This window comes from Epithele typhae (assembly GCF_022376455.1).
Source record: "Epithele typhae strain CBS 203.58 chromosome Unknown BXZ73scaffold_39, whole genome shotgun sequence".
Classification (NCBI taxonomy): Eukaryota; Fungi; Basidiomycota; class Agaricomycetes; order Polyporales; family Epitheliaceae; genus Epithele; species Epithele typhae.
Genome location: NW_025954230.1, coordinates 1 through 14,360, shown reverse-complemented (window position 1 = coordinate 14,360; position 14,360 = coordinate 1). Strand labels below are relative to the sequence as shown.

Genomic DNA, 14,360 nt, shown 5'->3' with positions numbered 1-14,360 from the left:
ATGCGTTACACGATGGACAATACAGGATGTCTGCCAGGAGGAATGTGGCCGAAGTGCGGTAGAAATCATTGCTTTCGTCCGGGTGGACGCCTACGTGCGCACGTTTGTGTTGGTCGAAAGTTAAATGTCCGCATGTCCTGGTGCCCCGTCATACAGGACGCACTTGCGCGCACACACGTCCCCACCTTACGCAGCTCACGACTCGAGCGATTTCGATCTGCACGACATCGTGCAAAAGACCAAGGCGGGTGCACAGTTTACTTTGACCGGCACGAAATGCGGCTGACTGTTAAACAATCGACCTATCAGATATACAGGCGCCCAGCTGGACGACAGGTATGCTTTGTACCAACTTTCGTCCGCATTTCCGCCAGCCAGGTATTCCGCATCGCCCGTCGTGTTACGCAACCAATTCCTTTTAGCCTTCCGAAGCTCCACATGTGGGCCACGCCGAAACGGGACAGCATTCGTATGGAGAGATCTGCGTCCCAGATCGCCGCCGTGAGCTTAATTACATCCCAGAGCGCCCGCGGCTGTATTGTCTCGTTTTAGGCGCACATTGATCCTTTGTTCTCTATCCGATCAGGCGTGCGACCTTATCTTCGCCATTGAGCGCCCGACCCATACATATATATAGCCTCGCTTTTTCTTCCGCATCACGCCTCGCACCTCTTCCACTCCCCTCACCATGACTTCATCCCGATCTCAGATCCGGTACATAAACGACGAGGCCAGCCGCAACCCGCCCCTCCTCCTCACTGGTGTCATCAAACCACATAACACATCCATTGGGCGTGAACCTCGCCTCACGTGGGCTTCCCAGCTCACGGCCACTCGCACCCTCCACCGCACGGCGTAAGTCCGCTTGACCCGCCGTAGTCACAGAGTGCTCATTCCCCCTGCAGGCTCTCTGGGCTGGGGGGTGTCACCACGCATTGCTTTGACTTCAAAGGCACGGTTTATCGTATGGGTGACTGGTACGGTCTCATGCCCCTAATTCCTGCACTTCACGTCTGACCTGCCACAGGGTCTACATGAACCCAGTCCAGGACGGTCCCCCACCCAAGCGGGGTAAGGAGTGGGTCGCAGTCATTCTTGACTACTCGGTCACGTGGATTTGGGACGACAACGGCAAGCTCAACTTGACGCACGGCCAACCTGGAGAAGTGAGTGGTTTCATCACGGCGCACACCAGGTACTTCGCTCACATTCGTACAGGACATGCGCGTCATTGGCGTTGCTTGGGCGTACAGCGTCAAAGACATACGTAAACTCTTGCGCGGTGGGATCGAACACCATCGCCACATCATGATCAACAACGCGATGGAGGAAAACAGGTACGCACATCGATTTTTCCTCCCTACACGATGTAACCATTCCTACAGCCTCAAAAACCTCATCGACACCGACGTCCGCGACAACGTGAGATACTTCAGCGATGAGGTGGAGTGGTACCCTCTGTCGCACCTCATAGGTCAGAGTTTATGCCGCATCTTCAATATCGCCCTTACCTGACGGTTCATGTAGGCCTGGCTAACCCTGCCGAAATTGGGGACGGCACGGTTGGGGACGCGCTCTTTCAGATCCCGTTTTCCGGCCCCTGGCTCAGCCTCAACATCTCCCCCGAAGGGGTTTATGCTGCAGTGCGTGCAAAGGACGGTAGGAACGTGCCCCGCGTCCCCCCCATGAAGCGGCAGAACGTTCACATGGTCACCACCATCATGCAGCCCAACGTGCTGCCGCCCCTGCGCTTGCACCAGGACGCGGATTCGGAGTCTGAGGACGAGCCCGAAGACGAGCCACCCCGCAAGCGCCGCCGCCAGGGCCGCGTCACCATGAGCGCTGACGCCGACGAGGACGCGGACGGCCAGGAGGAGGAGCAGCAGCAGCAGCAGCAGGAGCAGCAGCAAGACAGCGTCGAGGTTTAAATTGTCACATACATGCATATCGGTAGTGCTGGGTCGCTCGCGTTATATCTGCTCGCCTCGTTTTTCTTGAATACCTTGACGGCGTGTGCATGTGTGCGTTTGGACGATGCAAACGGAAAAGCGTTGAATGTAAGTGCACCGCTTCATAAAGGACGGCCGTGCAACCCCAAGGCCCTCAGGTGAGCGACCTTGCAAGCTTGCGTTACTTTGTGCTTGGCCGGCCCTCAATCGAGCTCGCACATCGTCAGCCTCATTCAAATGCGCGTATGCCGCGGCGGTTGGAGTTCAGCACAGGTATATCATGATGGTATATCAAGCCTACTATTCACTCGGTCCGTCCACTGCTCACGCTCGTGGTCCCGCTCTTCGCCAACTGCGAGCAACCGTCCCAGGTTTTGTTCAAAAGTCGAAAGCTTGGGCGCGAGAGAATCCTCGCTTACCATCCAGGTCCTCGACCGTATTCTGAGGGAGCTGCGTTCAGCGCGGCCCACATCAATTTCGCCATCCCCACGACCACGTCGGTGTTTCCTTGTGCGGCCGGCACGGTATGCGTTCCGATTCAAGCGCAGTCGAGCCTGTAATGCTGGAGACGAGCCTAGTGATGTTTTCGGTGTTTCCGTGGAGCACATGTTGGTGGAGGATCCCCACGTTCTTGGTGCGAGGCAGTGATGGCATCTTCGACAAATAGCGCTCGTTAGCTTCGACAAATAGCGCTCGTTAGCTTCGACAAATAGCGCTCGTTAGCTTCGACAAATGGCGCTCGTTAGCTTCGACAAATGGCGCTCGTTAGCTTCGACAAATGGCGCTCGTTAGCTTCGACAAATGGCGCTCGTTAGCTTCGACAATGAGCGCTCGTTAGCTTCGACAATGAGCGCTCGTTAGCTTCGACACATAGCGCTCGTTAGCTTCGACAAATGGCGCTCGTTAGCTTCGACAAATGGCGCTCGTTAGCTTCGACAAATGGCGCTCGTTAGCTTCGACAAATGGCGCTCGTTAGCTTCGACAAATGGCGCTCGTTAGCTTCGACAATGAGCGCTCGTTAGCTTCGACACATAGCCCCATCCCCCATGCATATTCACATTCTACAGCGAGCTCAACAGCACATGCATACGGTTAAGTGCGGTGTTGGAGTGTGTCGTCCCAAGTCGATGGATGTCGGCGAGTGATATGAGAGAAGAGGAAGGAAGGGAGAGAGAGATAACGCGTCTCGGCGGTGGGCGACTACGCGGACGGGCGAACGGGCGAACGGGCGACGGACGGACTGACAGATAGAGAGATAGAGGGAAAGGGGAACTACATTGCGTGGGGCCTGAGCCGTACATTTAAGAGAGCAACGTCACATAGAAAGCGAACAGAAACTGAGGGAAGAGCGCATACAGTCCAAATCGGGTCCAGAGTCCATGGCTGAGGTCTCGTCCGCGCACCGTCCTTGCGTTCCCCTCCACCATCGATTCCGGCGCTGCTTGAGGTACGTCGGGGAATGCCTCGAGTGGGGTGAGAACAGCGCACAGCGATTATTTACGAAGCACAGGCCGCCCCCGTTCCGCCGCGGTCGCGTGCATCTGTCCCGCCCCGGACCTATCGTCCCGACGTCGTTCGAGTGGGCTATCGAGGCATCGGTTCGGCCCGTAGGGTGCGACGGAAGCTACAGTAGAACGAGTGGAACGCGATCTAGTGAAATGCGATGAAGAGAGAATGAAAAGAGAAGTGAAATAGGATGATAGCCAACTAGTGCTCAGGTTCCGGCCCGTCCACTACAAAGGTCGCGTGCGCAGCGCGGACGTTGTAGTAGTCTGTGGGAGCTTATTACAACGGGGAACCCGACAGCGGTCCACGTCATCGCCCTGTTAAGCCCGTCCCTTTCCCTTCTCGTTTGTGTCTTGCGGTTCGGCCTCAGACCCCTGTTCCTCCTCATCTCGGCATTCCGCCTCCCAGTCTGTGACTGTGTGCGCAATCAACGAGAGTGAGACTCACTTGCGACGCTTCGGAATAACGACGTCGACGTACCGAACCGGTTCAAGTTGGCAAGCAACTTATTCGCCCGGTCAAACCCTCGCTTGCTGTGCGCCTTGAACTGCCGAGAGTGAACATCGCCAGGCACAAATTTGTATGTACCGTCCTGCTCTAAGGCATGGGAATCTGTGTTTTGGTCAGTCGTGAGCCGGCCACGGGATGAGGTTGACGTACCCCACACTGGAATCCCGGGGGTCGTGGACGGCCACAACGCCTCATCGTTGCCCTTTTTCTTCTTCTCTCTTTTTGCTTTTTTGGTCGGTCTCTCGGAGACCTCGCTTGAGCCGTCGCCCATGCCTGCCGCTTCTGCTCCCACGGTAATTAGATTACCTCCACACGTGCAGATACATGTCACCCACCGGGGTTGACGTCGGGCGTCGACCGTTTGGAGGACCGCCGCTCTGATGGGGTCCCCATGTGGAGCTGTTCCCAGTCAGCGTCGCCCATACCTTCTTCCGTCAGGGTTTTGTTCATGATAACCCGGGCCTCCTCGGCCGTCTGTCGCATGGGACGCGTGGAAGTCATTGCGGCACTGATGAGGTGGGGAGAACAAAAGCTGGGGCCTGGCACGACACGCGCTCGTCCTTCCTTTTATCCCCAAGACGGCGCCTATTCCGGCTACTGCGCCGGTCCTGACTTCAATACGTCCCAGAGCGGCCCGCGATGTTCCTTATCTTCGTCATCAAGCGCGCGATCTCCCACTTTTAACTGCCGCGCCTGCAGCGTCTTCAAGTCTTTCCCCACTCCCCCTTTCTGTCGCGCCTCCTGGCCTCCCTTTCCCACGCCTTCGCCACCTAGCCCGCCCCCTCAACACCATGACTACCCTCCCGTATTCTGAGACGCCCAGCCAGTGCTATATGTGGTGCCCCCATACATGTTCAGAACGAGGACACGCTTCTCCCCTGCCCAAAGCCACGGCAAAGCGCCACGTCGACTCTCCTCACAAAGCAAATTGCGACTGCGTCCGTCAACTGCAAGTGGCCGACCTGGAAGGCAAAACCTATTATGTCGAGTTGTTGTCTGCTCAACAATTACGACAATACTTGAGTCAGCATGACTTGCAGAAATACATCGCAGTTCTAAAAAAATCCAACACCGGCCGGTCTCGCAAAACCAAATCTGCGTTATACCAGATGCAGTTACTCGACGAGCTCTTAGGTAACCTAGGTTGTTTGATCGCTCCCATGAAGTCTCCCTTAAGTCATTCTACAGCTTTGCCTACTCCCGTTGTGTCGTTCACTCCTCCCGCCCCGCCTGTTGCCACGCCATCCAATCAGGCTGCGTCTTCTTCAGCCGTATCATTACCCGCGCCAGCGCCACTGGCTTCGCCCACCCCGCGCGCATCCACCTCCGTCGACCCCTCATCCGTTAAGCCCTCTCGCGAACCCGCCAGGCCTCGTCACCGAAAGCCCAAGCAACGTCGCGAACCTATACGTCGCTCGCCATCACCCGCTGAGCCCTCCTCCAGCCGCCTGCCCCAGGGCTCCAACCTGCAGCACCCCCAGCCCAATGGCCGCCCCATGCGTGTGGTTGTCGTCGAGGAATCGCAACTGGGTTTAGAGCACAACAACGACTTCAACCAAGTCGTTCCCGACGCGGTTCAAGGACTAACAAGCTGGATCGACATCAATCTCACCCGTGAAGAATTCGTCGCCCTCAAGTCCGCATTCCCACGGCACATATTCACCACGGGCGAAGACAATTCCATTTACTACCACCCTGATACCAAGGATGGGGGCATTGCACACATGTGGGACTGGGTGAGTTCTCGTTTCACATGTCTGGGTACTTGTACTCACCCACAACCCACCGATAATCTCAGTTGATGGTCCCCCACGTCTTAAACACCCACCGTGATCTGTTTGAGGTCAAATTTGTACCCTTTTCGGACTTCCTCGCAGCGATGCTTGACCCCCAGGCTTCCGCGGCCACTCGGGACGTTTGGACCCTCGTCAACCACGCCGAGCTCGTCGTGGGTGGTGTCGACTTCACGGGCGACTACACGTGAGGTCACTCTACTATTCATACACATCGTCTCACACACCATCAGGTCTCTCCTCCCGCCGCACCACGTTGCCACATACATGGGGAACTTGATCACCATCATGGACTACACTGTCGTCTGGCCAGACCCCTCAGAAGGCCTAGTCTACGGTGGCAAGGCTGCGCTCATCAAGAACCTCGACGCCATTGCAAAGGCGCCACGGCCACGCACGTCCCCCATAGTCTTTGGCTACTCCTACGTCGATGGGAAGGTCATCAAACGAGGACACAGTGGTTGGGGGGAGCACGTCTGCACTGACGTCAACAAGAACCCCGTCGATCGTTGGGGAAGTCTGTGGGAAAAACCTAACGCCACTGCCCCGCCACTGGCCTCCCGGGCGTGGCTCATGCAAGACTACGTCGACACTCTCAGGATTCTCGGTGAGATCAGGTGCTACTTCATCCACGGCACCCACCAGTATACGGTCCACACCGACACCTCTCTGATGATCGGGTACGCAAACGACGACACATCGTCACAGTCGGTCGGGGGCGTGATGCCACTACATATGCTCCAGTCCGTGTTTTTCTGGCCCCCACAAGCTTTTTCGCTCACCACAACCGTATAGGAAATCATTGGAGGACCAAGAGAAAACGAAGGAACGACCGTCGTACGGCTGGGTCAACCCAAAGCGGCACGCTGACCATGCCGACAGGGGTCTAGAAGAGTTGAAGGAGTTTGCCCGCAAAACGTATGAAGATCTCGTCAAGCGTGAGGAAGCCTCATCTCCCACCAGATCGTCGGATCTCACCGCCTTCACACGCATCGACATCGGCGTCATGCGCCAACCTGGCGGTGCTTTCAACTACGTCGTCAACGAGGTCGAAAGGAGTTGGGGTGTCACGATGTTCGGGGTCATGGACACTCACATTGCGATCGTTGCACTGACTGAATTTACCCTCCGTCTTCCGGAATGGGTTAGACGCAAGCACCAGCGGTCGCTGACAGCCAGCACGCTAGACGTATGGGACCCTCTTTACGCGTAGCATTTCATCACAATACACATTCTGTGGCGCAATTGTAGGCCTCGCATCTCGAACACGCTAAGACCACGCAGCGCTCGTTAGCTTCGACAAATGGCGCTCGTTAGCTTCGACAAATGGCGCTCGTTAGCTTCGACAAATGGCGCTCGTTAGCTTCGACAAATGGCGCCCGCATGTGACCCAGTGTGCCTTCGTGTGCACTCGCGTGCCTATAGTCAACTCCGTCATAGTGTATACGTCTAGGGAACGTCCCCAAATGTTACGTGACGGCACGTAGTTCGAGCGGAGGAAGTCGTGCGCCTGCAAGTGCGACTGGTCCACCCATTTTAGGGCCATCCGACAGCGCATACGCGAGAAACATTTCATTCCAGGGCCTACCAGGTGTAAGAATCGCGTGTGTCAGTGTAGGCGATGTGGTGGGCCCGGTCACAGAGCTTCATTCGGCGCCCTCGTCCGCGTTACCGCGATCTTCGGGCGTGGCGCGGCCTTCGCGGCGCCTCACGTCGCACGCTTCGCAGGGCCGCAGCCTGGAGATCTTTCACCGCACGCCCACCGCCGAGGGAGGCTCGCACAGCGTAGCAAGCCGTCGTCCACGAGCTGCCTCAACACGTCCCTGACGCCCGGCTTCCACTTGCTTTCTTCCAAGCTTGCGATCTGCCGCTCTATAAGCGCCCCATAGATGCATTTACGCTCCATACTAGTTCCATCATCGGAGAACCACGAGAGGGAGGAAACGGCGGTCGGCAGGAGGAGAAGCTCGCACGCCGCGACGTACGTCACGCGGTCGACGAGCACGCCGAGCTGCTTCAGCGCAGGATTCTCAAAGAGCCGCACGATAGGCGTCTTGCACGCGAGGCCCACCAGGTCGTGGTTCGCGAATGGGAACCCTCTGACGAATGCATCGTACGCAGACTGGATAGTGTGTAAGCCGGAGGTATATGCATAAAGTAAAGTACACGTACCCTGCGATCGCCGGTCTTGACATGGCAAACCCCCAACAGTTCCCAGCGATGGAACAGCTGTTCCTCGAGCTGTTTCCAAGGCTCTTCTTTGCATGCAGCTTCTCCGTCGACGTCCATGGTGGTACTAGAGGTCTTGACCTCGTGGTACTCATCCAATGCCTGTTTACCTAGAGTGCACGCTTCCTCGACAAAAAGGGCGGTATGGTCATATCGACCGCTGTGGTGAAGCTTTCCAGCCAGATAATAGTGGACTGCGGCCACGCAACGCGTATAATATGCTGCGGATATTGGAGAGATGGATCCCTCGGATAATGGTGATGAGGGTAGCAGAGATCGTGCTCGTGAAAGAAGTGATCGTGCAGTTGCGTATGTGTCACGGTTGTTCAGAGCGAAAGATGTCCGTGCAACAGTTAAGAGGCCCTCCAGGAAGAGTCCAAGAAGATTCGTGGTTCGAGTATTGTGCTATGCATGATTGTCAACAAACAATCCATGCAAGACCATGAAAAGCTTACCGTCATTATTGCTTCACAAATAGCGTCAACAGCACCATGGAGGATCGTGCGGCAAGTGGCCCTGACTTCAGGTGGATAGTTCGTAGTGTCGGACCGAGAGGGTTCAAGCACTTTCATCGAAGCGCGGCGCAAGCGTTCTACCCCACGCTTGACGCGCTCGGCATGGCTCGCACTTTGAGCGAGTATGGGCCCATATCGCTTGATTGCCGCAGACCCTTCAGAAAGCTTTGAGGCGAAATCGGATCCATGCTCCATGGAACGGGGGGTCAACGACACTTCGCAGCCCTCAATAGCAACCATCCCACGTTGCCAATGCTCGAAGACAGCCAGCGCGCGGGCCAGCGTCGTTGCCAAGTCCGAAGCTTCGATGACCTTACGGTCCTCTTCCGAGGCGTATGCGGCCCCTGTCGGCTGCGCAAAGCGACCGATGCTTTCAAGCGTAGCACCAGCCTGGACGCGTCCCTTAGCCAGACGTCCAATCGCGCGTGGGCCAGTACTCACCTGCTTCGCGAAACGACTCCAGTACTCGCAGAAACGGGCCAACACTGGTCACGCCATGATCTCCGCCGCGTCCGGCCGAGCCTGCGCCGCGCGAAGGACGTCGTCACATGTCCCGCGTGCTCTTTGGGCTCCGACGAGGCGGCGTTCGCGTACATGGCGGCGAACTTGACAGCTTGTTCCCAGAACGTGGATGGGGTGATGACAGAGGGGCGCGTACACGCGAGACAGAGGAGCGCAGATATACGGAGGGAGTATGCTGTTGATGGCAGGTGTATAGTATTGAGGAGGCAAGGGGGACGCCGTTAGGGAGTATGCGCGGGTAAAGAGATGGTCGTGCTGTTTCTCCGAGAGTGCAGAGAATGTGGGGGACCAGGTCAAAATCGTGGGGCTGTTTGGGTCGAGTAGGGCTGAGGCAAGAGCAGCACGGTCGGTTGTGGTGTGAGAGAGGACTTCGAGCGCATGTACATGATAGGCAGAGATGAGAGCTAGATGGATGTCTGAAATGTGGACATTGGGAATGGGAAGGGCGAGGAGGGTCAACGGGGAAGTGCTTGACGGTGCATCGTCTTGGCTAGTACAGAAAGGATACATGTCTTGTAACAGACCGAGGGCCGCATGATACTATGCAAGCGTCAGGGGGCGTGGATGGAGAGAAGCGAGGGACGCACCATGTTGAGACCAACGAGCTTTCCCATCACGGTCGACGCTGCCCTCTCGACATCGACCTGTCTAGGATCCAACATCCGAAGAGTCCCCAGCTCCTTCCGCGTGCTTCGTGACGGAAGTTGCAGTGGTGCCATCGACGGTAGGCTTCGCCTCAGAGCCGGTTTTCCAGCCCGTCTCGAGGACGGCGGAGAGGCTCTTGGAGGCCGCATTCACAGCGCGCCTCGCGCCTGCTTTGCCCTCTTCTAGAGTAAGCTCGACAGGTAAGTTGGCCTTCGCCTTTCCATTCGATATTGTGAGCTTGGTGGCGAGCTTGTCGGCGAGGTCATCGGTAAACAGTGCGACGGGGGCGGCGGCGGACTTTGTTGTCCGTGTGGAGCGAGAGGGGGTTGGGTAAGTCTTTGGAGGCATCTTGGAGTTCGTGATAGAAGGGGCAGGGGCCCTTTTAGAGCGCCGGCGACGCGAACGGATGGCGAGCCAAGGGCGGTACTTACACTGTATGATCCTGCCAAGGGATGAGGTGGAGCCAGGTAACTTCTCTTATGGGCTAGGAGACAAGGCTGGGGAAGACTGTGTCTGCAAGGATGCCGGTTGGCACAGGGCGCATCGCGGGCATATGGGCGGACCAGTGAGGACTCAAGTCGGCAGCAGGCCGTGCAATTTCTGTCGACAAAGCCGTGGGCGGTACCGTTCATGTTGACAATGACGTGGGGCATATAGTCTTCGACGCAATGTAGCCTTTGTTCTAGTCGCAACCACGTGGGCCTTGAGAGGGTCATCAAGCACAAAGGATGCTGCTGACCTTTCCAGGCTGCGTCCAATACGAATGGGTCTCTAAAGCACAAGTTAGTGTTGATATGCTGTATGCCGTGTGCAGCGAGTACGCCTGACGCCCCGTACCAACACCGGACGCCCAAGGTATGGGCGGTATATGCGGCTAAGTGCATATCCATCCCACCCCCACGTGCTTATTCTCATCCCAGAGCGCTCATCCCTCTATTGTTCTTCAGCTTATCTGCGTCCCCCAATCAATCGCACGTGGTTAGGTTCGTCATCCGGCGCTTCCTACCTACGCTACCTATATATAAAGTCTCAGGCTCCCCTTACCAACCGACCCCCACACTCCCACCATGTCCGAAGCCATTGTCCTCCCGTCCCGCACTGAGCTTCCTGGCCCTCGCCTCACCTACAAGAGGATTATGGCCACCAACCCGGTTCTTCGAACCCTCCTGTGAGCTTCACCTTTAGGTATTCACTCGGGTGACTTACAATACAATACACAGCGACGACGCAGGCGGTGCATGCCCCACTCGGCCGTTCATCTACAATGGCACCATCTACGCCGCCGGTGACATGTAAGTAACACCCTCGCTGGGGCCTCCAACCCACGCTCAACACGATGTTGTCCGTCTCCCAGTGTGCTCGTGGTCAACGGCTTCGATGAAACCCCGTCTAAAAAGCTTCCCGACGCGTGGATCGCGATCCTCGTCGACTACTCCTCCCAGCACCCAGTCCGCACCCACTCCATCCGGGCCGTCCACCCCAGGGCCAAAGAAGTACGTTACTGTCTCTCATTCTCACTTCTATGTTTGACGTGGCCAAGAAAATCGAGTACGTCGGGTTAGCCTGGGCGTTCTCCGTGGAGAATATCCACGATTTGGTTGACCTCAAGATCGTGGGCCACAACGTCCTCCGTCCCTTTGACGCCAAACAGGATGAGGAGTGAGAGCCACATCCTCTCCTTCTCTGCCACACTGACCACTTTCACCAGGTTCAATACCATTTTCTTGTCAAAGGACCACCCTCCTAATCTCCGCTTCTGGTCCACAGAGGTGGAGTGGTTTACTGTGGACAACCTCCTTGGTGAGTGCTTCAAAGTTAGCTTGACAGTCCTCATCACGACCCACCCCCTCGTCAGGCCTCGTGCCGCCTGCGGACGTCGGGAACGGCGTCGCCAGCGCGCGCCCCGTCACCATCCCCTTCACTTCCAACTGGATGCGCCTCGCGGTGGAGGTCATCCCCGAAGAAGAGGAAGCGTACGAGACGGCCCTGAGGGCCCACCCGAAAATAGTGCCTTGCTGGCACGCGCTCGAGGTGTGGTCGGCCCCCGACATCCCTCTCCCCGACGGCTTCGTCCCGGAGGACGTCCCGAAGGACGTCGAGAAGGAGTGACTGGCCTGCTGTGGTTGCTCGGGGACAGGGTCCTCCTGGCCGTAAGGCCTTGATGTATTTGTTGTTGTTGTTGTCATTTGCGCATTTTTTCTGTCGCTCGAATTATACTGCTGTTGCGCGCTTGCCCCCAGTCTGCTCAGCTGTTGGATAAGAAACATTCCTGCCTGGGTCGGTAGCAAACGATCAATAGGCATCTGTTTCAATCCCACGACGCACCCACGACGCCCTCACATCCGTACGGAAGAGGCTCGCTGTGGATGTGCTAGCGGTTTTTCACAAGCTCGAGGACGCCGAGTACTCCGCCTGGTCGTTTGTGCTCTGCGTCTCGCCCACCGCCTTCCAAGGTACTGACCAAGTCACTGACCCCACAGCCACCAGTTCGTGGGGGGCCTCCTCGTACGTGGTAACTAACTTCCGATCGTTGACCATAAGCGGAAGGCGAACTTGCACCTGTGTGATGCGCGGGAAGTCGCTGAGGACGGGTCTGCTGAATACTTACGACACGCTGCTGCTGGGAGCTGCTGTAGAGGCTTAGACGGGGGCAGGGACGAGGCCGCGACGCGGCCTCACCTTAATACATACGTGATGTCCGACTGTCACGGCGAGAAGCCTCTGGGGTGGACAAACTAGAACCCGCCCCCATGAGCCCCCCCACCGGGCGGGACTTCGAAAGGGTGGGAGGCGGATCTGTGCCAGCCCAAGCTTTCCGTGGTGCTGCCAGGTGAGCCGGCCCGGCCCCCCTCGCGCTCGTCCAGTTTTGCTGACACCTTTCTGTGCTCCTGCTAGACGCGAGCCGAGTGTTTTTTGAGCTACCCTTCACTATGCCCACCCAGAATATGCTCTTTCTTTCATTCCCGCGTCTATCTACGCATGTACCCATCCGTCGGTCCCTTCCGTCGGAAAATAAAAACCCGGGCATTCATATGCCTGGGCCCCTTACCTCGCCGAATTAATGCTGATGTAGGGGTCGGGCACCCACGACAACTTGACCTTGTGCCTGGTAGAAGGTGGCTGTGCTTAGCCAGGAAATTTCCTGGCGTGATGTCACAGTAGTCACAGGTGGCTCACTGTCTTGCGGCTCGACGTAGTTTAATTTTTTTTGGGTATCTGCTCGAATGGGGCTGTTGGGCGATCCCATGAGATAAAGTGAGAGCGATGGGGTGTGCAGGCTTTCCTGCCGGACGCGGCAGATCTTCGAACCAGGGCGGAAGGGAGTTGCGCTGGTATGTGCGGAATGCCGCTAGGTGATCGGAACAGCAGCGGGTATGTAAATCATAGGCCTGTATCCACACGTTCAACATGCCGAAAAATCCGCTGACGTCTTTCCTGTGACTAAGGTTTCATCACGTGTTTTTGAGCGTGTGAGTCATCACCCGTTAAAGGGCAGTGATTTACCCCAGCTTGGAGGTCAGAGAACAGTATAAACTCAGCGGCCATGCACACTGGCATTCCGTCACCATCACCCCAGTCCTTGGCCATGTCCTCCACCTCTACACCTTCCCATAATCTCCGTGAGGCCATTAACGCCTCACCTTCCATCGAGCACATGATCCGACTCTTTCCCGAGCTGTATCACCGGCCCCTCACCACAGTGCTCAAGCGCATCGTGGAGCTGGCATCGTCCCACGCCTTGGCCGTCGACACCATCAACAAGCTGCAAGCGCTGGTACAAGACGGCTGGGAGACCTCTGACGCCCTCCCAGAGAACCTCCGGGCGCCCCCCTCGATCGCGAAGTTTGGGAATCCTTCAGTAACAAGACCTTAGTGGAGGTACGTTAGCCCGCTTGGAAGCACGCCGAAAGGAATACGAAGTCGCCATCGTCACATGGGAGCTCGAGTTCACTAGAGACGCCAAGAAATATTATGACCCCCTGGTCCAGCCCGACCACGTCTTGGACCTGTTGCAAAGGGCCATCCTGCAGTTCTGGAGGTCCACACGTGGCGTTTTGGAGATCCCCGAGTTTCACTCCCAGGCGCCCTCTGCCCCCGGCGAGCCTACGCCCCTGCCCACCATCACCTGGCAAATCCACCCAGAAAGGCTCATCGAACTGGAAATGGTCATCTGTCACCTCCCCTTCGTCGCCCAACGTGTGATCACCTTGGAAGGGCAGCCTGGTCTGATCACCATTTAGTGTGGACGTTCAATGCAGTAGGCTCTTTCCCCACTTCATCCCCAGCTATCTGTTATCTCACCAACACACCACAGGGACTCGGTTAGGGTGTTAGGGCAGCAGCAGGTTTCCGATGTTGTTGTACTCCGTTTTGACTCATCAACAAGTTTCACCACTTCTCACCTACGGCGTTGTCACGGCGTGTGTGGGCCTTTGGCCCTCGAGATGCGACGTTGGGCAGATATTTGAGTATTTTATAAAATGCTTACAGCCATACTGCAAAAACTGGAGTGTGTGCTGCAAAGGGGTGTGTGGAGCTTTTCTGGACATGCTCTCGCGTGTGTTGGTGGTGTGGATTTCAAGGATTAGCTGAAGGCAAGGGAGGAAGTTACCCCGTCGCGATAGTGGGTACTATATAGTCAGTCCCGCAGGGCATGTGCCATTGAAGATCCCGTTCAGTTAAGCTTTAAC

At 56.8% G+C, this 14,360-nt stretch overlaps 7 protein-coding genes across 7 annotated transcripts; 4 read left to right on the top strand and 3 right to left on the bottom strand.

The window, feature by feature from the left end:
- Positions 1–688: 688 nt before the first annotated feature.
- On the top strand, positions 689–1,928 carry BXZ73DRAFT_79015 (uncharacterized protein; the record flags this gene model as incomplete). The annotated part of the gene is made up of 6 exons (XM_048022987.1): positions 689–855; positions 906–977; positions 1,028–1,166; positions 1,219–1,337; positions 1,386–1,474; positions 1,528–1,928. 6 exons carry the CDS (start codon positions 689–691, stop codon positions 1,926–1,928), a joined length of 987 nt encoding a protein of 328 aa, XP_047875866.1.
- A 1,847-nt stretch (positions 1,929–3,775) lies between these two features.
- BXZ73DRAFT_103230 (uncharacterized protein) lies at positions 3,776–4,466 on the bottom strand (the record flags this gene model as incomplete). Its single annotated transcript, XM_048015513.1, has 4 exons — positions 3,776–3,870; positions 3,936–4,067; positions 4,116–4,247; positions 4,301–4,466. The coding sequence occupies 4 exons, from the start codon at positions 4,464–4,466 to the stop codon at positions 3,776–3,778; spliced, it is 525 nt and encodes a 174-aa protein (XP_047875865.1).
- Positions 4,467–5,461: 995 nt separating this feature from the next.
- On the top strand, positions 5,462–6,971 carry BXZ73DRAFT_103229 (uncharacterized protein; the record flags this gene model as incomplete). The annotated part of the gene is made up of 4 exons (XM_048015512.1): positions 5,462–5,701; positions 5,764–5,945; positions 5,992–6,501; positions 6,554–6,971. The coding sequence occupies 4 exons, from the start codon at positions 5,462–5,464 to the stop codon at positions 6,969–6,971; spliced, it is 1,350 nt and encodes a 449-aa protein (XP_047875864.1).
- Positions 6,972–7,466: 495 nt separating this feature from the next.
- BXZ73DRAFT_103228 (uncharacterized protein) lies at positions 7,467–8,047 on the bottom strand (the record flags this gene model as incomplete). The annotated part of the gene is made up of 2 exons (XM_048015511.1): positions 7,467–7,880; positions 7,931–8,047. 2 exons carry the CDS (start codon positions 8,045–8,047, stop codon positions 7,467–7,469), a joined length of 531 nt encoding a protein of 176 aa, XP_047875863.1.
- Positions 8,048–9,672: 1,625 nt separating this feature from the next.
- On the bottom strand, positions 9,673–10,017 carry BXZ73DRAFT_103227 (uncharacterized protein; the record flags this gene model as incomplete). The annotated part of the gene is made up of 1 exon (XM_048015510.1): positions 9,673–10,017. One exon carries the CDS (start codon positions 10,015–10,017, stop codon positions 9,673–9,675), a length of 345 nt encoding a protein of 114 aa, XP_047875862.1.
- A 719-nt stretch (positions 10,018–10,736) lies between these two features.
- BXZ73DRAFT_79011 (uncharacterized protein) lies at positions 10,737–11,778 on the top strand (the record flags this gene model as incomplete). The annotated part of the gene is made up of 6 exons (XM_048022986.1): positions 10,737–10,837; positions 10,890–10,961; positions 11,024–11,162; positions 11,210–11,328; positions 11,378–11,469; positions 11,525–11,778. 6 exons carry the CDS (start codon positions 10,737–10,739, stop codon positions 11,776–11,778), a joined length of 777 nt encoding a protein of 258 aa, XP_047875861.1.
- A 1,477-nt stretch (positions 11,779–13,255) lies between these two features.
- BXZ73DRAFT_103225 (uncharacterized protein) lies at positions 13,256–13,910 on the top strand (the record flags this gene model as incomplete). The annotated part of the gene is made up of 2 exons (XM_048015509.1): positions 13,256–13,528; positions 13,581–13,910. The coding sequence occupies 2 exons, from the start codon at positions 13,256–13,258 to the stop codon at positions 13,908–13,910; spliced, it is 603 nt and encodes a 200-aa protein (XP_047875860.1).
- Between the last annotated feature and the right edge of the window lie 450 nt (positions 13,911–14,360).